At 39.4% G+C, this 24,988-nt stretch overlaps 1 protein-coding gene across 11 annotated transcripts in view; it reads left to right on the top strand.

Moving 5' to 3' along the window:
* The window catches only part of ppfia1 (PTPRF interacting protein alpha 1), a 61,970-nt gene that overhangs the window by 3,572 nt on the left and 33,410 nt on the right, over positions 1-24,988 (top strand). For all 11 annotated transcript variants that reach the window (XM_024295100.2, XM_024295096.2, XM_024295098.2 and 8 more), the window contains exons 2-5: positions 1,037-1,300; positions 21,665-21,766; positions 22,055-22,219; positions 22,329-22,403. In XM_024295100.2, the coding sequence (XP_024150868.1) occupies positions 1,037-1,300; positions 21,665-21,766; positions 22,055-22,219; positions 22,329-22,403 (606 nt within the window). The remainder of the gene's footprint in view (positions 1-1,036; positions 1,301-21,664; positions 21,767-22,054; positions 22,220-22,328; positions 22,404-24,988) is intronic.

Genomic DNA, 24,988 nt, shown 5'->3' with positions numbered 1-24,988 from the left:
AGTTTGGATGTAGTAACTACAATGTTTTCAAATTGCATTTTTTCATCTGCTCCTTATTCACGATTTGAATAAAAAAACTACTAAGAAATGCAGCTTTAATCTTAGTTTTCTTTCTTTTGTTTGTTTTCAGAAAACTGCTACAAGAACATGTTAAAAACACCAAAACCCCCATTTTGGAGTGGATCTATAAAAGACGACTTGTTTAATCTGTCTGTACTTCCAGTTAGCTATTATTTAAACAAATTTGTACACTGTTCAAGGAAAAAAAAGGGGGGAAAAAAAACACATTTACGATATTTAGATTTATTCTCCCATTACAATTCTTTTAGAAGTAAAATGAATGCCTCACTTTCAGTGTACTTCATAGCTCCTGAACCTTTTGAGACTTTGAGTCCTGGCATTGCATTTGGGAATATGCCTGTTGTCTTACAGAAAAAACAAACATTGATAGAAAAGGCTGTTTTTGTAGTACATTGAAATCAATATTTGACGTCATTTTTGGCCACACAATGCTGACTCAGCCGAGCTAACCATAGATTAGACCTGCACCTAAAGCTTTAGGCTGGATTGAAGCATCGCCTCATGTCATGCTCCCACCACAGCAGGGTCAATCCAGACTTGTCAAATAAGTCTTCTTTTCCTTAGTTATAAGCCTTATTATCCCACTGGTACATTTTTGAAAGCAATGTTTATTTTCAAATGTGCTGTTGTCCTTACAATGCAAGTTTGGGCAGCATTAGTGAACCTCTATTCTGTCATTTTCCTTTTCAACTGCAGTTCTTCCTTAAATATGTCTTTGCAACACCTTTGAAAAATACTGGCACATTTATTGTCTCCATTTATTTACTGCTAACTATTGTAATTGCTAATATTTCATGTTATTTCTGGATAACAGCAGAAACTCCCACTCTAGTGAATATATTGTAAAAAATACTGGCTATGTAAAGGGTTTATAAGTTGTGGCTTAGTCTTTTTCTTCTAAACTCCTCCCAGCTCCTCTCACAAACCGCGTCTGTCTGTCACTCTATGGTTGCAGATGATGTGTGAAGTGATGCCAACCATCAGTGAGGCCGAAGGGCCTGGTGGAGGGAACGGCCGGCGAGGTTCTGGCTCTCCCCTGCAGTCAGACTCTGAGGGTCACTTTGAGTCGTTGATGGTGTCCATGCTGGAGGAGCGGGATCGCCTTCTGGAGACCCTGAGGGAAACTCAGGAGAACCTGGGCCTGACCCAGGGCAAACTTCATGAAGTGAGTCACGAAAGGGACTCCCTGCAGAGGCAGCTGAACACAGCTTTACCACAGGTAAGTCAGAGGGGTCTGGATGAGTTGCTCATTCCCTCTGTTCTCCCTGCATGTGTCTGCTTGAGCTCTAATGATACTTCTGTCTTTTTTTGTTTGCTTTGCTTTAAAAAGCTAGTGGCTGTTTGGGAGAAGGTTGGTTAACCAGCTCAGGCCAAATAAGCAGGAAATGCCAGAATCCGTTTTACCAATAACGTGATTAAAGAAAATGTTTATCCATAAAAAAGTTTAAAAAAAGGTTTTATCCACAAAAACATGCTGTGTTTTTGGGAGATTTGCTTCTAAATTATCTGTGAAGGGTGTCACAGGATGAGAGCATTATCTCATAAGACTGAACTGGGATGCTTATTTAACAAATTGTTTAAAATGGACTCTTCAAATAGTTATACAGGGGCTAAAAATGATGCTTTGTGAAGGCTGATTTCAATAATATTTATAGAAAGAAGCTACAGCGTTTAGACATTGGTCCTCGAGGCCTGGAGTTTCCCTCCTGTCATTTTAATTGAATTGGGAGGGTGTAGGGATGCATGCCCGTTGGGTTTTTGCAGATATGATGGATAATTTTTGAAGACAAAACTTCAAAATTCTTCTATTTGTGTTCTAACTTTACAATATTAAATAAATGTTTTTATACCTTCACACACCACCGCTGCCTTGTAGTCGTCAGCAAATTTGCTTCCAGAGGCTTGAAAACGCCCCCATGCTTCAAATATGTCTTTGTTGCAGACCTTGTAATGCGATTTCTCAAAGTCTTGTTTGAGTTTACAGTACAAAAGCTAAATTGGATTCATTTTTCTGCTGCCTTTCTATTCAAAAGCGTCCTATTTATGTTTGATGCTGCCAAATAATCACAGAAAGAATGATTTATTAAGTGATATTGGTCAGAAAACCTAAATAATTTCAGGTGCATCCATAAGTACGACTACAGATCATTTGAAAAATGCTGTTGCAAGTTTTTTTTTGTTGATAAACTTGCATTTACCACATGAAATCAGAATATTGTAGTTTTTGTTGACTGTGTTCAACTTTAAGTAAAAGATAAAAATGATAAATGTGAATACGGTATGAAGTTTGCTCTAGAAAACGTTTCTTTTTAGAAATCGATTTGTGTAAGTGTTTTGGAGATTGTGGCATTTGGAACAAAGCAGGCTTACATTCTTCTTTAACACTTTAACACCTGACACGTCACCAGTGACGCATAAACACAAAATCTTTAACATACTGTAGGTTTTCAACCGTTAACACAATCAACGTAATTCCAGAAGATTCTCACGCTGCTTTTCTCCTTCAGAATCTACTGAAATTATGTTGATCCTGTCAATGGTTGAAAAGTTACAGCAAATCATAGAATATAAACACTGGAGCACTGCTGAAAAAGGCTAAAATTTCTGTTTTTCAGAAAACTCTTCAGCTGCTACTTTAAATTCTCAGTGTCTTTCTTGCTTTCTAATTGATTGTTTTGACACATAATGTACAAAGAAACATAAATGAGAATAAACATTAAATATTAAAGCAGTCATCACTACCGTTCGGTTAAATTATTTATGGAAATGTGCTGACAGTATTGGAGGCAGGTTGCATGCTGCTGGTCTGTTGACCTTTACAACATACAAGCGAATGACATACACTTATAAGACTAGGTTTCTAAACATGAAGCTGTGGTGTCCAGTTAGACGTGGACATTTGCAGGACTCTGGAAATAGTTTAGTAACTTATTGATGCAGAACGAAGGATTTGCTATGTCTAAAACGATAAAGATATTAAGACTGTAATCCTGTCGACGGAGAGAGGTCCATCTCACAATCGGCATGTGTAGGTTTTTCCCAGATTTGCTTTTTTTCATGGAATTGGTTTCAACTATTGGGGAGAAAGTGCTGACGTTTTTAGAAATGCTGTGGAATTATGTACTTCAAATGCATCTATTACAGCTTTCTGAGGACTTTGATTTTAACTGCCATTGCGTGTGTAACAGCTGAGGCATCCTGGGGCAGGACCCAGAATTCTCAGTTGTCTTAGGTTAAGCAGCATGTCCTTTCCTCTAGCTGAATGTAGATGTGAAAAAGTGTACCAATAGGTAGAAAATGAGTCATTTATCATCTGTCATATATGGTTCCTCGAAAATACAGTACCATCATGGATTATTCACATCTGTTGCTTTTTTCCAAAAGACTGTAAACAAAGACAGAAGGTGAGTCATGTGACTTGAACCATCTGCCTGGAGTATTAACTTGTAGGTCATATTCAAATGTTAGCTATTTGCCATTTGTTGTGTCATCATTTCATGTGTTTTTAGAAAGTTTAAAGTTATTGGACCTTCAACTATAAATATTCCTGAGCTAGTTACATGTAGTATGTTTTGCTTGATAGGTTTGGTGTTCAACATGATGCTATAAAGTAGTGGTCCCCAACCATTGGGCTTTACTCCGGTCCAGGTCCGTGGATCAATTGCCACTGGGCCGTGGAAGAACAATTAAATTATCCCAGTTTTTTGGGGTTTTTTTGAGCTGTAAATCTTATATTTTGAAAATGGCCGGATTCTCTCGATTAGCTTGAGTGCTAAAAGCAGTTTGGCGGCGTTTAACACTAGAAAAGTTGTATATGGAACCTTTCTTTGCAAATGGATGGATAAGTGCAGGAACAGAAGAACAGGTGATTCAACACACTGTACCTGTTTACATAGAGATGTAACTTTCATGAACGAATCTAATCTTTAGAACGGTACAGAAATACTCAAACAATATCATCCATTCAGATGAACATTTCAGAGAAGTTAACACAATTCATGTAAATACTTCCATTAAAGAAAAGAAAAGAAAAGAAAAGAGGAGCATTGCGCTGAAGCGGGATGGGGGAAGGGAGAAAAGAAGAGTAAGCATGCAGGGGGAGGGGCACTCAGTCGCAGTGTTAATTTCGTCTATGAAAAATTTTCGTCATCGTCTTCGTCAATGACATTTTTTACCCAACGAAAACGAAACAAAAACTCCCGCCCAGACACGAAAATTTTGACTAAATTGATAGACATTTTCCAATGCAGAGCGATCCAATCAGAACACAGAGCCCTGCAGCCCGCCCGGGAAGACGCTAATTCAATGAATTGTGTCTGTGATATAGATGAAAAATGTCAATTCAGGTAGAAAAAGAAAAGTACATGTAGGGACAAATTTTATATTTAACACGACCCTCCACAAGACGTTGTGTGGAGCGACCATCACAGACAGAAAAACACAAGAAAACCTGAAGCGACGTTTGCAGACAAGCCAGCCTGAAATCCACGCAAAGGTAAACATACAAACTCGATTATTTCCTGTGTTCTGGGCTGAATCCAAATTCCTCCCCGACCCTTCCAACAGTTGTTCCATTTTAAAGAGTTGGATTATCTGCCATAGTTATTTAAGGGGTTACTCTCGCCAAGCTAACTAGCACCGGTACTGAGAGGTGGAGAAGAACTTGTCTTCACGCGGGTGAAGCTCTGAAGCTCAGAGGTTTACATGTAAGTCTGGATTTATTGTTTTAGCATGACGTTTGTAAAGTTATAAATCGATGTTGTTGTGTATTTCCGAGTGCTAGCAGCCCCGCTGCTTCTTCAGATCCACAAGCAGTCACCGGTTTAATCTCCAACTCCATCACTTCTTACATGTCAACAGCGCCCTCTATTGGCTGGTGGTGATGTTACAGTACTCTACACATGCTGTTCAAGCACATATAACATGCTCACAGGTGTCCTGGACAGCTTACTCCCAAGTGAATGTTTTTTTTTTATGCATTTTTACACTTGACTACCTCCTCAATACAAGTTTTTTTTTTTTTAATGTTCAGACATTTATAATAAGGCTGGTGTTATTTACACATGTGGGCAGCACAGAATATGATGGAAATTCATGTTTTGTCCACATGTAATACGTGCAGCTCCCGTTGCTTCATTTCCAGCACGCATTTTAAGTGTGTCCAAGGCTGGATTTTTTTGTTGGTCGCATGTATTTAAAATTAAACTTTTAAGTTAAAGTCCCATTAACTGTCACACTCCTAAATGTGTAAATGTGTTCTCCACATTTGACCATCCCCTGGTAGAGCCGTGAGCTGCAGAGACAGCCGCACTCAGGAAACATTAGCTTGTTTAACCCTAACCATAATCATAATCCTATCCTTAACCCTTTACTCTGGGTAAGTGTGACTAAGAAAAAAGTTTAGCACAGGCTGTTATTCATGCGATCACAGTAAATTTCATTAAAATGCTTTACCTTTATTCTATATTTAAGTCGACTAAATATCTACTGTAATTTAGTCGACTAAAATTTGACTAAAATTAATAGAATCAACATGACTAAATTGCGACTAAAACTAAAGTAAAATTCTCTGTCAAAATTAACACTGCTCAGTCGTAGTTATGAGTTTGAGTTCTGCTTTATAAAAATGTTTTTGTGTTGAAATGTTTCACTTGAAGCTTTTGCATGGAGCTTCAAAATATTCTGACTCGTTTCCTATTGAGTATAAATAATTGATTTGTTGGTTACTTTTTGTTCATGTATTTAAGTTTTTTTTTTAATGAGGTGATCTAATAATAATAAAATAAAGTTGTTTTTAACTACTCCTGACATGACTCTAAATTAAGACACCTTATGTGTTTGATCAATCCTCCATCATGGACACATGTCAGATGACTGAATAAAATGATGGTCATTATTACGTTTAAAGCAGATGTTCTTATACTGTTTTGTTGTGACTTTACACACCACACCCCCCTGGGCCATGGTAAAATCCTCATGGGTTGACTGATCCACACCCACAGAAAGGTTTGGGACCGCTGCTATAAAGGTACAAAACAAAAAATATTTGAGCTGATCAACAATTGAACTTTCAATAGTAAAATTATATATTTTTATTTTATAAATTTTGATAATTTTTTTTTTCAAATCCAGCATAATCATGGGTTTGGTTTTATTATTTTTTGAAGCTGCTGCATTTACAAATCTACATCCCTGTAAACTAGTTTAACATGCACAAGCATCTGCCGATCTATAGAGTCACACATTCAGAAAAGTGAAATAAATTTGTGTACTCTAGAGGGCTGCCACGATTAGTCGACTAATCAATGACTTATCGACTATTAAAATAGTCGACGACTAATTTAATAGTGATTAGTCGTTACTTTACATTATGTGGAGTCAGAGTGTAGTAAAGATTAAAGTTATAATAGCATTATGTTAGCTTTTTGCACTATTTTAACATTTATTAAGATTTTTTAGGCTATTTTGGGGTTCAGTTAATATTTCTGCTACATGTTAGCTATTTTGGCTAATTTAGGCTTTTTTGTTTGTTTTTTAAGCTATTTAGGAGTTTAGCTAATATTTCAGCCGCATGCTAGCTGTTTTGGCTAATTTAGGCTTTTTCCAGTTTTTTAGGCTAATTTGGCATGTAACAAATATTTTAGCTGTCAGCTTCAGCGTTTTTAGATATCGACTTCAGCATTTTCATTCAACATGATTTTCAGCTTTAGTGTTTCTAATGATCACTTTCAGCCTCTTCAGCAGCCAATTTCAGCTTACAATATTCACTCTAGCTTCATCACAGGTTATGCTATATATCTAGTTTCAAGTTAATTTAAAGCTAATTATGGTTAAGATGTTTTAAATCCAGATTGTGCATGACCCGATTAGTCGACTAATCGGAAAAAATAATCGGTGATTAGTCGACTATTAAAATAATCGCTTGTGGCAGCACTAGTACTCCACAAACAAATGTTTTTTTTTTTAACACGCAACTTTGCTCTGCTTTAATGGAATTAATATAGAGGCTTTAAAAACATTAGGAGCTGTTGTTCAAAAAACGCTTTTAGAGGTTTAAAATCAAATCAATCAAACCTTATTTGTAAAAGAGCCCTTTTCATGCTTGTGCAGCTCAATGCGCTGTAAAATTAAAACCAGAAACAAGCAAGTAAATCAATCAATAAAAAGAGAGAAACCCAATCCACCCTCTACGCCCCCCTTCCTCCATAAACACACACGGACATGATCCCACAAACAATGAATACTTCCATCCATCCATTTTCCTTACCGCTTCGTCCCCGTCGGGGTCGCGGGGGTGCCGGAGCCTATCCCGGCTACTGATGGGCGAAGGCGGGGTACACCCTGGACAGGTCGCCAGTCAGTCCAGGGCCAACAATGAATACTTATAGAAGTTAAATAAAAAAAACCTTGGGTTTGGCTCTGCTGTAAAGAAACAGTATTTTGGGGATCTATTCATACCAGGGGCCAGCTGAGCAACAGGAACATCACCGCAGTGCCCACCCAACAGGGACAGCACTGGGGTCCACTCCACAAGTTGCAAAGTCAGACCCCAACCGCCCCCGAAAGGGCAATAACCGCGGCAACGTCCCCAGACTGAACCGGTAACCCCTGATATAAAAAATCCCCAAAGGGAAACACTGGGGAATAAAACCTTAAAAGGAAAAATAATAAAATGCTATACATAAAATATATGTAAAAGCATAAAAGAAAAATATCATTAAATGCACAAAATAAAATTAGATAATTATAATATATATTAAAACTTAATAAACAATACATAAATAAATATACATTTAAGACGATCTAAAAAGAAATAATTGAAAAATGTAACCAGGTTTTCTCAAAGCTTCCCCGGCTTTTCTGGGTTGTTCTGTCACTTTAACCCTTCTACTCTCTCTGGGGTCCAGATGACTCCAACCACACATTGATGTGTGATTCCTTCCATGGCAAATGTGGACAAAGGTGGACAGGATGTTATGTCTGTCATGGACATTAGTGAAACTCAAAAATCAAAGATGACCCCACTTTTAATGTAAACAAGCTAAGGAGAGTTACACGGTTCAGATGAAATCTTAGGCTTCATCAAGGGGTTTTCTGCCAAAACTGAGATGAGCCTTTATGATTTTCTGCCATGCAGGTCATTCCTGCACTGTCTCCGTCAGGTGACGCCTGCTGGTTTTTTGGATGTTGTGGTTTGGATGAGTTGTCGCTGCGCTCATGGTGGAATTTATCTCCTGGGAGGGCCCATCGCTGTTCCATGTTTTCTCCTTTTTTGGATAATAGCTCTGTGTGTTTCTGGGAAGTTCTCAAGCTGTGAAAATGACTTTACTTTTTTCCAGACTGATGATTCTCAATAAATGTATCTCTCATCTGTTTCTGAACCTATTTGGATTGGTGCAGGATGTTCAGCTGTTTCGACGCTCACCTGACTTTGTCGGGCACTTTCCATTTAACCCTTGTGCTATCCTCGGCATGTTTACAAGTGCTTTCAAGGTTTTTGTATCTTCACTAGTCCCCATGGCAGACATTAAACCCTGTCTACCTTTGTCACGGGAGGGATCACACATCAATATCAGGATGGGGTCCTTTGGACAACCTAAGAGAGTGCGAGGGTTAAGAACTACCTGATTGAGAGAGCACATGTGGTAGAAATCAGACCGAGATGTGACCAGGTAAAATTGACTGAGCCTTCTAGAGAAAAAAAAATCCTGGTGATATATATTTTACCAGGGGTTCTCCTTTAGGCAAGGTGGTGTGGATTGTAATCTTTTAACTTTGATTTAAAAAAATACCTTAACGTAACAATAGAATTAGTGTTCACTTGTGTTATCCTACTGTAATATTTTTATTAGTTTGAGGAGAGGAAGCATTTAAGCTTGCAACCAAAAAAGCATTGGGCCAAAACCTTTTACACACTGAAATGTATAAAAGTTGACAGTATAATGTTTATTTATTTATTTTTTTAATCAAACCTAAAATTTTATTGCTGCTCCAGTATTATTTTTTGGATTAGCACTACACTGTTATCCCTTACAAAGTTTCCTTTGATAGTGAAGCAAAAACCTTTTTCAAGTTTGATTTAGTTTGAGAACGTCTCTGTTCATCAAAGATATTTCAGTTACATTATTAGTCCAACTGTTGGAGCTACTTGGATAAGCGGCAAAGTGAGACCATTGTCTAGAAAGGCTATCATAATAATAAGCTGCTTACAGGCTTAACAAATTGATAGCAGCATCTCATCCATAGTGTTACCTATTTTTTTTTCTCTGACACTGAGCACCGTGAACAAAAGTTAGACTGATCTCTCGGCTATGATTATGGTCGCAAATCCCAAAATGTCACAGCATGGCGGCCTAAATGCAAGTTTTTTTGCAAGTTGGCGAGGAGTCTGTAGTCACATTTTTACACACTGTTTGGGCCTGTGAAGGTTTTTTAGAAAAAGTTTAAAAGAAACTGCAACCAGACTGAACTTGTTGATGGCACTTTTTGACATTGGTCAGTTGCCGCCCGTGCACAGTTTGGAGGTTGAATCTGCTCACAGGTGGGGGCGTGTCTGTCCATTCTGAACTGCTTGCCTTCTGCAATGTCGGTGGGCTGGACTTTCGAGAAGAACTGTGGAGTTTCCTCAATTTTTAAACAACACCGGTGCTTTTTATTGTGGAAAATTCATGTCGGTCTTCCCCATCCCGAAATAAAGTAATGGTCTGTTTCCTTTTTGCTGGATTTCTCATAGCAGACAGTTCCATTTCACCCTGCCCCCCATAGTGGGTGCACAGCTGCCTTCCAGCCGTCAGATTGACATTTGTTCTCTGCCTTTTTTATAAAAATAAAAGATTGCTTTTGTCCAAAACTACAAATAAATGCCATATTATCTCTTTAATTTAATAAAGTCTCAATCACAGAATGTAAAAAAAAAGTTTACGTTCATTTAGACAGAGTTTTATTACGCTGTAGGGTAAGATGCCTGAGGGCGTTAATAAATGTTGACGCATTGATTCTGATTTATTAATCATGCGTTAACGTGCCAACTTTCACAGCCCTTCTAAAATTTGCTCCATTTTAGAATTGTGCTCAAAATCTGAGTTGTTAATGACCAGTGGCTCAGAATGGTCTGCTCTTTATATACCCTCGAGCTACCGGGCAGCCGGTGGGGCTTGATATGGATGCTGTCTGGAGACATCAGACATTGTTCAATCAGAGCTGATTGAACAATGTCTGATGTCTGATGCCTGATTTGCAAAGACGTCATCCCCACCTGACTGACGGCTGCTGTCACAACCACACAACTTCCTAAAAAATCGGGTGGCGGCAGCTAATTTAGAAGATTCTGCCGATGGCCTGTGGCAGTTGAATTTGTGACCATAGCAGAAATTAGAATCAGTGGAGGAGCTGGAGCTGATGAAGAAGCTAAACGTTAGCAGAAAGGAATGTCTTTTTTTTTTTTTTTTTTTTTTTACCCCTTCACTCAGTTTAGCTTTTCTGCGTTTTTGGACTCTCTTTGAGTGATACTCAGTTTCCGCATGTTTCTCCTTATCTGAAATTATAATTGACGGCACGCTGGTGGATGGAGGACTTTTAATAGATTTTTGTTTGCAACCGTTTCATATGGGAGTGGGGAATTCCAGGCCTTGAGGGTCGCTTTCCTTTTTTTTCCCTCAGACTACTCACTGCTGATGACATTCTCCAGGTGTTTCCAGCTAATCAGAATCTCCAAAATATCTGGGGGTTAAAAAATATAAATGAGAATGATAATCCTTTCCCAACCCTTCTTACAATACAATAACAGGGTTATGGCAAGGGTCTGCCTTAATCCTGATTCTTAGATTTTATTTTTCTTTTGAATAATTAAGTAAGTTACCTTTTATTTTTTTAACCCTTCTGCTCTCCTTGGCTTGTTTACATTAAAAGTGTGGTCATCTAGACCCCACTAGACAGTGCGCTGAACTTTTTTTATCATCTGATTTTTGAGTTTCACTAATGTCCATGGAAGACATAAAATCCTGTCCACCTTTGTCCACATTTGCCATGGAAGGAATCACACATCAATATGTGGTTGGAGTCATCTGGACCCCAAAGAGAGCGGAAGGGTTAAAAAGATTTAGATTATACTGATAACCCAAAAAACATAAGTGTAGAGGATAATAAGTTGACATAAACTGATTTGGAAAATCATAGGTTTAATATATAAAACCTCACAACTAATGTGGTTTAGTAACTTGGTACTGGCAAAATACATTCTTTGGAAGAAAAAAAATGAGGGAAAAGAGAAAACCAGAAAAGAAAATTGTGGAAAAACACCTTCCAAGATGTTAAGACCTAAAGAAAATAAATGAAAAAGCTAAAGGAAATGCTTTAATAACAGTTAAGATTGTCTTTGTTCCCTCTGAGACGAGGTCTTTGCATGTTGTTTAAACCATCACAGTGCAAAAGTGAAAGAACCATTAACCTTTGTGATCTCTTATGGAGTCTAGATGACCCCACCGTTATATTGATGTGTCATCCTCCCATGACAGAGGTGGACAGGATTTTATATCTCCCATGGACACCGGTGAAGAAAAAAAATCCTTGGAAAAAAAAAAAGTCTTGTGGGGTCCAGAGGACCCCACTTTTAATGTAAACATAGGATAACTTAAGAGATACAAATACATTTAGGATGTTAAAAAAAAACAACACTTTTTTCGGGCATATGTGCCCACTCCAGGTGCCACTTTTAAGAATTTTCCACGCAGATGGCATTGCATATGTTTATGTTCATACAGTTGCTTTTGGAAATCAAATGTATTTATTAATTCACTTCAATCGTACCATTTATTAATTTAAAGAAGCTTAGATGAATTTTACCGCACTAAACTCTTGATAACATGACAAACAAATAAACACACATGTAGTAATTTATCAACAGATAAAGTGGAGGGTGCATTGTAGTTGCTTTGCACTTCCTTAGTTATCATGTAAGTGTTTGGGCTCAGGAGACAGTTTTTTGGGGGCTGAGAAAGGGACGTTTTCTGGCTTGCTGCCGCCCTCCCCAGTGAGCACCCTTTAACTGGAATGCACAAACATTCTAGCCTGCTTGATCGCACCAGCAGCTCCCTCCAGCTCCAGCATCTTTCTGATGATAATTTCATAGGCTTTCTAATCTTAGAACATGAAGCACATCTGACCTTGAAGAAAGTTATGATGTCACTAAAGTTAGCCAAACGTCTGCTCGTGTTTTGGCTGTTCTTTGTGAACATCCGTTTTAGAGTGCTACTACTCTAAAGAAGGCTGTAAAAAGAACAGAGGTATAGGTTAATTACATGCTTGAGTTGGGCCTTTCAACGTAATGGTCCTCAGCATGTCAAGACACAAAAAATACACCCCCATCATAAAAAAAGGAAAACATGGTTGTGACTTAAAAACAAAACTATGCTCAACATTTGTTAATGATATTCTTCTCTGTGCTTGCAATAAAGAGCCCAGTTTTACTCTGTAATCTGGTCTGTGGGAGCAGAGTGAACAGGGACAACACAGTGAGGAGAGATATAGACCGACACGGTATATTCGGTGGCTTAAAGTGGCAGTGATGTCCTTCATCTTGGTGAAATAAATTGTAAACAAACACGAGAGGGAGACATGGGATTTTTGTCTAGTGCAAAAGAAACATGCCTTTGCACATGGATTTAAACACTTAGAGTGTGATAGTCTTCGTTTAATCAGAATCAGACCCAGAATACTTTATTTATCCCAGGGAGAAATTGCTTTTACAGCTTTTGTCACCAAATTGCTATAGCCCGACAAGAATCGAAGTACACAAGAGAAAGCAAAAGCTATTTACAATCCAATCATTGCGAAATTGTTATGTACAAGATATACATGTATATGCAGTGGCAGGCCGTCAGGGCCTGCAAGGCCTTCTCTGCTGGCCTAAAAATATCTGAATCACAGACTGATATTAATTATTATTTATTTCCGTGAATACGTATTCTATAATTCCAAATGCTCTGTCTTCGTCCTTTCATTGCTGTCTCCCTGGTTGCGCTGCTTCCAGACGTGTATTTTCCTATTTAAGCATTAACCAATCACATTGCAGCACCATTTGTTGCTAGGGTCAAAGAAATCTGCCCGGAGGCCTTCACAATCAGTTCTGCGGGCCCTGTAGCATAAAATAATTGTCGACCAAACTGTTGCTTCAACCAATCAGATTTGGAGTAGGCGACACCAAGGCCAGCTAGCAGGCGCACGGAAACGTCATCATTTTCACGAGCCTTGATTGGACAGCTCGCAGCTCGCTCTGGTTCTGCGTTATGTGACGGACACAGGTGCCGAGGAGCGGCGTGTCAGGTTTGAAGATGTTGCCAATGGAAAGCGTCTCATCGTCTGATTTTTGGTGGAAAATGAATGTCTGGGTAAAGTTGTGGCACAGTTTTGTCTGGCACGGGTAAAGGAGTTCCGTGACTCCGTTGAGCGGGAGTGAAGCTGATACGAGGAAATCTACGAGGCCCCTGAACGCACCGCGGGCGCTTGCAGCGCAAAATCCTCGCGCGCACTACCGACAATATTATTTTCCAGACACAGACCAGATTTCAAGATCACAAAAACTGATGTTTGTCTCCCTCCTCGACCACAAGAGGCTTCAGGAATACCAGAACATTTCCCGCATGCAACTTTTTCCAGCTTATCACAGCCACGGAACACTTTCTATCTGCGATACGCATGGATTCTGCACGACAGAGTGATTGAAATCTTCTTGAGGATAGAAAGGATGGATTTTGTGTTTAAATAATCTGGATTTTTGGTGAGTAAAATTTTGCTATCTCCCTACATAATATTGAAATTTTATCAGGTTATTTTTTATGCTTTTGGTGTGTGTGTGGCAGCTGTACCTGCACTAGAAGTTTTATTGCCATAAAATAGTTATTGAGGGTTGGATTGATTCAGATGGAGCACTACTGAAGGCCTAGGTGTGAAATGCACGGCCCGCCACTGTGTATATGAGAAGCTGTTTTATTATAAAGAGTTATAAAGTTTAATTGCCACAGGAAGGATGCATCTTCTGTGGCACTCAGTTTCAATGCCCACTATATTGGTTTTACTCAACATTTACTCAAACTTCTTCAGTAGACATAGACAATGGACCAAAGATATAGACAGTGGATGCAAAATCATATTTTTGCCACAAATGGAACCTCATACGGCCCAACCTCAGCCAGGCTCTGCCTTCAGTGGACCAAAGGGAAACTGTTATATAAGCATAAAGTTTATTAAGAAAACTTCTACGAGTCTTTTTGTAGCTGCTGTTGTAGAAAGTTTTAAAGCTGCTTTGATTGTGTAAAGCAAAGTCCTTTGTTGGATTTGTGTGGCTCTTAGAGAATTTTGTTTGGGTATTTTTTTATTTTATTAAACCAAATAAGTAATTCTTTGTTTGAGTTCAGAATTCAACCAGTTGAATAAGCTAGTAATAGCAATAGATTTGCTGGTTCAGAAATTGATGCCAACCACTGTGTGTGTTGGTGAAACAAAGTCTGAATAAATGTTTTTTTTTTTCCCCTCTCTCTCTAAAGGAACTTTCATTTCTCATTTTCCAAGAAAAAAAAAGTGGATCTTGATACACTAAATGCTTTTTTGTAGTATAGGATTTTTTTTCCAAACAGTTCTCCTTTTTCTTGTATATGTCATGGAAAAGGATGTGGGTTGTGTTCAATTTTTTTCTCACGTCGTTTGATGATGAGCCATTTCACTTCATGTTTGGATGAGCACTCTTAAAAAGCATTGAGGAAGTTACCAGCGTTTCAGTGCCAATCGATTGCTACCAAGCAGACCACATTTTACTTCCACTGTGATGAGTTGTCTCGCATAAGGTGCGAATTTGAAGCCCAGTTTTGTCCATTTGGAAGTTTTGTTTTATGATGCAGGAATTGAAATGATTCTAAAAGGTTTTCATCTGCTATTTAGAAACTAAGCTTGCTACCATTTTCATGAGACTAGCAGCTAAAACAAGAAATGGCGATTATTATAGGTCCTGATGGACTTTTTAAGACAATTGGTGAACAGTTGGACAGCAGGATAAGCAGCTCTGAATAAGAGGTATTGTGGTGTCTAATTAGCTTTTGATGGCCGGTCCCTGTGCAGGAAGAGCAGATGCTGCCCTGAGTGTGTCAGATTTCAGCACACCCTTTAAGCCTGTAAGAGCAGTTAAAGTTATTATGTTGAGGTGAGGAGGCCCGTTGGTACCAACCTTGGTACCAGTTGTGATCAAGTCTGTAAATGCCATGGTTTTAAGAAAGAACTATTGCTTTTTTTAACCCTTTAAAAAATTTGTTTTGGCTGAGAGATGTTTCTATTGTGGAAACTTCCAAAAATGATAACTGTAACCATTGATGCATCATCTGAATTGATAGACTTTATCATGTCTGTAGATCAACAAAACAAACCGAGACAAGCGTTTCCTGTTAAGTTTAACACCCGGTCGGGTTGACATGCTTGGTAAATAAAACGAGGGACACAAGTCACACAGTGACTTTTTTAAATCTTTAGTGGCATTACATGAATTTAGTTTCAGTCTTGGTGTCATGGCTGCTGCAGGCTGGTTTTTTATCTAAAAAGCTTTTATCCCCCCCCCACACACACACACGCTCCTCAGTTGCAAAACTTACAGAGGCTCTTGGATCAGTTAGCCGCCTGCATGTTACTCAGCTACAGTCAGTGAGCTATGCACCAGTTGACGAGATAAAAGCTGGTAGATGTAGCCGGATTTGCTGATAAAACAACCACGACTTTGTGAATGTAGCTTGATTTGCATTTGTAAACATCTGAAATAAAATATGAATGCAGTTACACCGGGACCATATATATGGGCACATAGTTTCATAAAAACTATTGTTATTACCATTGTTTCAACCTCTGTCAATAAGTATTTCTGATATTTATAGTTCTGCTTTGACCACATCACAAGGACTAAACAAACTGCACCTGCAGCAGACCGGAACATGTCAGCTGGGTTTGCTCCGTAAGGCTCTGTTGAAGCCATTTCCTTTTTCTGAGGCGTCTTTTTAAGCCCCCTGTGCTCTATGAACGGCCTGTTATGCAACGATTTTGTTCTACTTCTGACGTGCCTCTAGAAGTAGTCGTTGAGGCGGGACGTGTGCACTTGGTTGTTTTATGAAAGGGAATGGGGGGTAAAATGGAACAGAATAACATCTGAGTGACGCTGCAGAGAGGGATGATCCTGCCACCGTGTGCTGTAATAAAATGTTTGTTTAAATATTCCAGACAATTGTTGACCTGATTTTCTGGTTTAGCTCCTTTTCAGGCTGTGTGCGCAGCTGCAGGAGAGCGTTTCATAAAGGAAAACCCAGGAAAAGCCATCATTTACCATTTCTATGGACTTGCATGTCCATTCATATGTACCGCTGTGCTGTTTAATGATCAAATTGGTTAAAAAATGATCGAAGTTGTGCTGTGGTGCAGCATACAGATATAACGTCATTCTTAATGGGTTTCAGTGTCTCTACTTTTTGGCATGTATTTATATAGGGTTTTAAGCCCCACAGCACTTCACAGTTCTTCTCACCCATGCGCACACTCATTCACTACTAACCAGACCACCAGGAGCAATGTGCGGTTCAGTGTCTGGCCCAAGAACACTCATGAATGGGCAGAGCGAGAACTGAACCTTTAACCTTCCAATCATCACAGCCGCTCTTGTTTCTTCAACAATCCGATCTTACAGTGTTCACTCGTTTATCGTGGGAGTTTGTTTCTAAAAAATAAAGACTACTTCCTGGTTTTATTGTGTAGTCTTCTTCATTTTTTACAATAATCATAGACGTTTAAAGGCTGTGAACTTCCTTACTACACACTTTATGCACTTTTTCTCACATACATGAACATTTTCATACATAGGTCTCTTGTTTAAATTCTTGAAGACCAGAACTTATAGAACAAGAAGTCTAGTATTATAGAATAAAACAAAGTTCTGATCCCAAGCTAAGACTGGACACATTTGGTTCACTTAAAGTGAACCAGAGTTTGTTTCTCTTGATAATGCGGAACAAAGTTTCAGTCTGACTACACACAGACAAATCCTAGAAACTGCTCTCAGACACATCTTTCGAGGTGGTCTCGGGTTGTTTCCAATCGGACTGAACTTGGGTTTGCTCTGAGATTCCTCAATCTGAATACGATCCTCTCCCGGATGGAAATTACTGGACGAAAACGGCCACCGTAGCCGGTAGTCACGTCATGTAAGCAAAGAAGGAGCAATGCAATGGATGAACCACGGACATGTGGAAAGCAACAATTGTTGTGTTAGCAAATGGGAAAAAAATGGTACAACTCCTTACGTCTTAGAACATTTGTTCTAATGCCACTAAAAAAATGCTTCTTAAATAATTTCCTGTGTCTCATTATGTGGCATGCACTGCCCACTGCTGTGACGTCATTCCAAAAGCTAGCTTGTAGTTCCTTGACAGAATTCTCTTCAAAATAATGCCATAAAACCAAAACAATGACACACTGTAACTCATTGAAATGTGGCGGGATGAATGCAGGCTGAATATGACAACTTTTAACATGACCAACATTGCTTCTCTCTGTTTTCCTGACAATCTATGTCCCAAACACTTATTAGCATAGCTTCTTAGCCACAGCATTCCCACTAATCGTCATGCAGCATTCCTCCGCGGCACCAAAGCTGCAGTAAAAAGTGTTGAACCTGGCCTTCATACAAATGCTCAAAATCCATCAGCAAATTAAGAAGTTTGAATAAGTAAAAAATCCTGGCAAGGATTTGCAAACTGCAGCTCCTCCATCTTTCTCTTTTTGTTTTGACCTGCCCCCGTAACTGTTGGCCAATGTCTGAAGAGGTCTTTAGTCACATGGTTTTGTTTGCAAGTTGTGGTCTGAAATAGGGCTGGGCAATATGGGAATTTTCATATTGCGATATCATCTTTTTCATTTTGTGCGATAACGATATTAAAAACGATATTAATCAAATAATCAAATAATCAAAGTAATCTGTATTGCAAAGAGCTTTACGACTTCAGATTTTTACACCTTAACTTTGCCCCCCCCCATTAAATCTTAGTTAGTTCAAATTAAACTTTCATTATTTTTTGTATTAACTGTAGTATTGAAACTAACTGTGAGGAACATTTAAATATTTCTAATAAATATTGTACATATACATAATGTACACAACAGTTAAACCATAACGGTGGGATGTTTTCAATAGGCTGTACAGAATTTCTGATTTATTTTAATCTGACTGAAGCACATAGAAGTTACTTTCAAATTAAAATTAAGTCTTAAAACATTGTTCTAAAGCAGCAAATATATTGCAGTTATTTTTATATTATTTTCTAATTTCTTCTGAACATAAACTATAGGTACTGCTGTGCAGCAGAAGATAATAAAATGTAAACTTAAAATAAACAGTTCTGATAATAGATTTAATCATCATTTCACTCAGTCATCTGACATGTGTACATGTTGGAGGATTGATCAAACACATAAGATCTCTTCATTTAGTGTCATGTCAGGAGTCGTTAAAAACAAGTTTATTTTACTATTATTAGATCACCTCATTAAGAAATGAGCATAAACGGCACAAATGTAACTAAGAAATTCATTATTGATACACAATAAAACAACAAATTATTCTAATTCGAAGCTCTATACAAAAGCTTTTGGTTAATATTTTAACAAAACCCTCAAACTCATCTCAACTCCAGAACCACAATCGAGTCCCCCCCCCCCTGCGCGCGGCTGTTACGAGCATGCGCAGTCTCTCCTTCTCTCCTCTTTCAGCCCCGCGTGACACGTGACGCGCGGCAATAGACAGACTGTCTCCTTTTTTCTTTTTTCATGGAGGTTCTCCTCTAAATCAGGTTTTAAACTCCTGATTTTAAAGCGTGTCTTCTCTCCCTCACACTCTGTGGATCTGTCGGTAACAAACAGCTGAAGAATAATCCAGTCGGACCGAACCATTTTCAATGTAGAGGAGGGGGGTCCGGTGACGACGTTTCCAAAACAAAATATATAAACATCGTTACCTTGACATTAAAAATAAAAGTATTTGCGATTATATATTGGTTATTGGTTTACTGAAATAATGTTTTCTGTTGTGTCCTTTTGTCATCATTCAGGGTCTCCGTGCCCCCCCCCTCTCAGTCTGGGCTCCTAGAATCAGCCGCTCCGTAAGAAGAAGAGGAAGCGCGGCTCTTCCGGGGGTTTCTCCGTGTTCATTTAAAACGAAAGTTTATCGCAATAGACTCATTTCACTATCGAAAAAAAGTAATATCGCAATAACGATAATTATCGTTTTATCGCCCAGCCCTAGTCCAAAAGTGAAATCTCTGATAAATACCAGTGTGAATATAGACCAAATGCAATCTTCAGGACTTGATCTGGTACAAAAGACTTTCCCGAAGACTTTGGTAGATGTGGAAAGCTGAATACATTCTGTAAAAGTGACATGATATGTAGGAGAGTGATTAAAATGTTCTACAGCCAATCAGGATGAGGAACACAATGCACTGTAAAAAAAAAAAATAATAAAAATAACATCAAAATTGCTGAAAAAGAAATCTGCTAAGCAGCAAGACCCCATAATGTGAACCGGGAACGTTATTTTGTCTTTGTGCACAAGTCCACTCTCCCTCAGCTTGGTTCATCTTTACTGTCTGGAAATGATCTAGATTGACCTCAGGCATTAATAGTTTGCAGTCTTCCAGAACCAGACAGCTCAATTATTGTGTTTGCAGTGTTAATTGAATTTCTAATTTTTAAATTACCTTTGATTCAAATAAAATAGTTATCTTACTGTACAGTGACTTAACATCTTTTGTTTGGCAAATACCAAAAAAATTTTTTTTTTTTTTTTGTCAAATCAGCCATTTCTTTTCTAACTGTAAAGTTCTTGAAACATTGTCTTTGATTGAATTTACGGTATTGTGTGTAGGTTGGAAGGAAATTTTAAATTAAATAGCAAATGAAATTTGATCCTCGATTAAAAATAGTCCTGAGATGAGGTCAACAGGGCTGAAGTGTGCTCATGATTTCTTACTGCAATCAGTTTTCACTGTCTGGACATTATCATGCTAAAGTATCATTTATTGTGGCTGTTTGCATTTTAACCCTTCTGCTGTCTTATGGGGTCCAGATGATCCCACTTTAATGTAAACATGCATAGGATAGCACAAGGGCTAAATATATTTATGGCATATCTAACATTTTAAAAGAACTCTTGTGTTTTAATAGTATATCAATATATTATTTTCCACCTATTACTCTGTTTTTGAAGGTATTATATAAAAAATTCCAAAGAAGTTGATTTTCATATGTGTACGTCTATAACATACTATTTTCAGTGATTTTAAGATTCAGCTTTTTCTAAGTGTCCAAATTCCTACAAGACTACTGTAATCACAAGAGCTATACTGTTTCTTTTATTAAGTTTGACGAATGATCTGAAGCTGGAAATGTTGGATATGTAGTGCAACACGAGGGTTGCTCCACAGCTGAACCTCATTCACCATCTGCTCTGGAATGAAGATGGTTAGTTACTCTGTAATTATATCTTGACGTTCCGTAAAGTCTCTCAGTGACCAGCAGTGAAGGGAACTCCTATGTTGGCTCTTTAAAGTCCCTGCCACTGCCTCTGTGTTGCTGCTGCTTTTCTGAATGTGGAGAGATCTCAGAGGCCAGAAAGGAGAAGAGGGAGAAGAATGAAGTGTTCCAGTGCTGCAGGGCAGAAAAAGTCAGGAAGGCGCATTCTTTAGAGGATCAACCATGCACGTAATCCCTCGAAACGGAACACAAATCTCTCTGTGTAAATGCATCAAATCTATATTACCCTGAAAAAAGTGTCATGTCTGCCACTGTTGAGTCAGCATGCAGCTGATGGAGTCTATTCAAAAGCGACAGAAAATCTTTGAATTATTTCTAAGTAAATGTAGTTAGTTTTCAAAATGTTTATTTCTGGATCCTTGATGTTTCAGGTGTAAATGTTGGTATTAGCATGTGAGACTGGAATGTGCAGCAACATTTGTGATTATATATCTTCACCATCATCATAGAGGCAAAGAACTCTCACTTGCCGTCTTGACTGGCAAAAGCAGTGCATTGTGGGATTTGTAGTTCTATGCAGTGCACACAGGGTAACTCTAATTGTGCCAAGATATTTACACCAGCCTTCAGTTTGACACGTGTGCTATAGACCAAACACTTGGATATTTACAAAAAATGTGTACAGAAACACAAAGCACAAAACACAAAGTAGGCATGCTGTACAGATTGTTTTAGGATTCTCCCTGTCTAAAAAAATCACTGGTTGTTGACAGAACAGTTGTTAATAGCAGCCTTAGTGATGGTTGAATCTCAAGCACACAGTGTACTCTCTTCTTAGTTACTTACCTCTTATCTGCAGTACTATCTGTATTTCTGAGTTTCCTTCAATACTAGAGATCTGCTGTGAATCGGATTCCTTCCTTTGTATGTGTGAGCTCTTTCTGCCTTCCTGTCAGTTTTTCTCTGCCATGAGGCCTCACAGAGCGTCAGTAAGGGGTACATGCTCCCACTCTCTTTTTGCTTCATTTTTGTTTAGGAGTTTGCTGCTCTAACAAAGGAGGTGAACGTGTGCCGGGAGCAGCTTCTGGAGAAAGAGGAAGAGATCGCAGAGTTGAAGGCGGAGAGGAACAACACCCGGGTCAGTGAGACGCACACGGTCACAGAATCATCTGCACAGTTTGTTAAGCTGCTCATTGTTCCTCTTATTGAGCAGTTTAACATAACACTCATTGTGACCTTGATCACACCAAGAGCTGACAAAACAAAAAATTATTAGTACACATTGATAACAAATCTGATTAACAAAAGTTTGTTTTTGTTAAAAAATTGATTTGAATGGTTTCCAGAATGTGGGTCTAGTTTGAGAGCAGGCCACTCTTCCTGCTCAGATGCTTCATGCTCGTCTTCCCTGTCTGTGGTTGTGCAGCTCCTGCTGGAACACCTGGAGTGTCTGGTGTCACGCCACGAGCGCAGTCTGAGGATGACTGTGGTGAAGAGGCAGGCACAGTCTCCTGCAGGCGTCTCCAGCGAGGTGGAGGTCCTCAAAGCTCTCAAGTCACTTTTTGAACACCACAAAGCTCTTGATGAGAAGGTGTGTTTGTCAGTGAATGTGAACAATAGCTCCTGGAAGAAGACAAAGCATGAAAAAGGTGCTCGATAAGGATGAATGACGTTAAAAGGGTTGTGTTCTACCTTTGAAGGTAAGAGAGCGTCTCCGTGTTGCTCTGGAGCGATGCAGCGCTTTGGAGGAACAGCTCGCCATTTCACACAAAGAAGTGAGTAAACACTGAACTCCCGAGCGTGGTGAAAAGTGTGACGAGTCATTGTTTGGGGCTTTGGATGTAAACTGGGACTTTTGACTCCACATTTAAAAAAGTGCAATGTCAGCTTCTGAGCTGCACAAACACTGAAACTGGACTTTGTTTAGTAATTATTGGAATTCCAAGAAGCTCAGAGGCTGCTTGTTTCATGCTTGAATCTATGTGATGGCTAAATCTAAAGGGTATTGTATGTACAAACCCTCCAGATGTTCTGACATCTGAGCTGGCTTTAGAATTTGACTTTGCAGAGACATTCTCACCCCAGGTTAGTAAAATGCTGTAAAACCAGTTTTCATGGTTCCTTTTGCTTGTTTTTGATTGTTTTTCAACTGAAGCAATGCTTTGATTGCAGTTACTCAAAGGAACCTCATATGTTCGTTATAACATCATTGTCACCTGCACCACTGATCCCCGTGAGGAACCCTTCCGCTCTCTTTGTGGTCCAGATGACTCCACCCACATATTGATGTAATTCCTTCCATGACAAATGTGGACAAATGTGGACAGGATTTTATGTCTGCCATGGACATTAGTGAAACTCAAAAATCAAAGATAAAAAAAAGTTCAGCCCACTGTCTAGTGGGGTCTAGATGACCCGACTTTTAATGTAAACAAGCTAAGGAGAGCAGAAGGGTTTAAGTGAAGTTTAATGCCTTAGTCCCAGCTGTCCTTATCGATAGATATGCACTGTCTGTGTATGAAAAATTGTCTAATTTTTATGGAGCACACAAATGACCTGATGACCACTCAGCAAACCTGTAGAGAGAAAATGTTCATGCACATTATTCTCTACATGCTGCAGGCAACAGATTGTAGGGAACTCTTGTACAGCACATAAGAGTGAGGGTGAAGTAGGTGAGACGCAGGCATGTTGTACAGATTTTGCTTTTTTCAACCCCCACAAGTCCTGTGGACTGTGCAAGGATCCGTTAATGTGGGAGTGGTCTAGCTACAGCAAATGACTCCCATTGGCTACTGGATGGCTGCAGCCACAGGCTCTGCTGCCATCGCCAAACTCACGTAGGTTCACGCGATAACTCTGCATTTATATTGGAAGTGCAGTAATCCTCCCCTTATTCGCTGGGTTTGGGGACTGGAGACATCCATGAATATGGAGAACCCATGTCCCCCGGCTCACCTCCCCACCCCCGCAGTCGAAGAACATCATTCTCACTACATGGGAAAAACGGAAAATATGCCAGAAAATGGCTTTTATTATGTACTTCACATTCGCTTACATGATTTCTGGTCTAGGTCGTTGATAGTCCCAACTTCACAAAAAGTGCTCTGACTCAGCTCCAGGGTCTGGCAAAAATTTGAAACCAACAAAATGGATTCAGAGCGGACTGCTGACTGGACCGAACTGGATGCAGTCTGAGGGCCTCTTCTACTTTTCAAGTTACTTAAAGACTCCAGCGTCTGCACTGGAGCCGGGCCGGATGCAGTGTGAGCCCGGTGTCAGTGCTGTTCACGTCATAAGTGTGTACTCCTTGCTGCAGCCTGACTGTTAGAAATGAGGAAATCAGACAATCAGTAGTTTGTGTGGACATCCTACAGGTGTCCTATCATCACTTGCATATCACGTGCACATTCTGTGTGTGTAGCATTTGTGCAAGGTCAGTGAGGAGCCAGTATGCGCACCTTGTAAATGACTCGTGTGGTGTGAGGACACTCTATGACAGCTTCACCGTTCGTCATAACTTCCATTATCCCTATAAATATTTTATCATACTCTTATCACACACACAACAATGGTACGTTCCATTTTCTGAACATCCCTTGAAATGGTTGAATGAGCTTCAAGGAATCTGCAAAATACACCTGACCCTCCACAGACCCTGTTCGGGTCGACCCCCCTGTATGTGAGCATGTGACTCAGCCTGAAGTGTAAGCAGATGTTATGGAGATTGGAGGGTGTAATGACCCAATATTAGTAATAAACTGTGTTTTTATTTGACTGAAATAAAGAATGAAGTAAAGTCACTGTGGTGCTGTAATAAGGAGAGCTGAGCATGTTTGTATATATATGTGTGTGTGCTGATCGCCGTTTGTTGAATGGGATTAAAATTGCCTAAGGGATGTCTGATAGATTTGACCTACATTTGCTCTCTGCTTCCCACTGCAGTGTTTTATGCTTTAGTCCTCCTCTCTTTCTTAGATTCTACACACACACACACACACAGGTGCATTGCTGCTTTCACAGTCTAAACCAGGGGTCACCAACACGTCGCCCGCGGGCGCCAGGTCGCCCGCGAGCACCACATAAGTCGCCCGCAGGTCTCTTCTAAAAATAGCCCAACTCACTTGTGAGCTGCTCGAAAATTTTGTTTTTCTCGGGGCACCGAGAAGTCCCGCAGCGTCAAAGCGCTTTAGAAATTGTGGGTCATACGGAATCGCGCAGCTCCTCCCCCTTTCCTCATCGCTTCACCTGCAGACGCACTTTTGCAGCTTGGAGCCTGAAGTCTCATGAGCGCGAGCGCCGTGACAGAAACTTGAATTTATGTTGTCGTGTTTTCAGAAAGAAAAAAGGTTCAGATGCT

The sequence above is a fragment of the Oryzias melastigma genome, linkage group LG3 (genome assembly GCF_002922805.2).
Source record: "Oryzias melastigma strain HK-1 linkage group LG3, ASM292280v2, whole genome shotgun sequence".
Classification (NCBI taxonomy): domain Eukaryota; kingdom Metazoa; phylum Chordata; class Actinopteri; order Beloniformes; family Adrianichthyidae; genus Oryzias; species Oryzias melastigma.
Note: the sequence above shows the minus strand (reverse complement) of the source record. Positions and strands in the feature narration are given on the sequence as shown.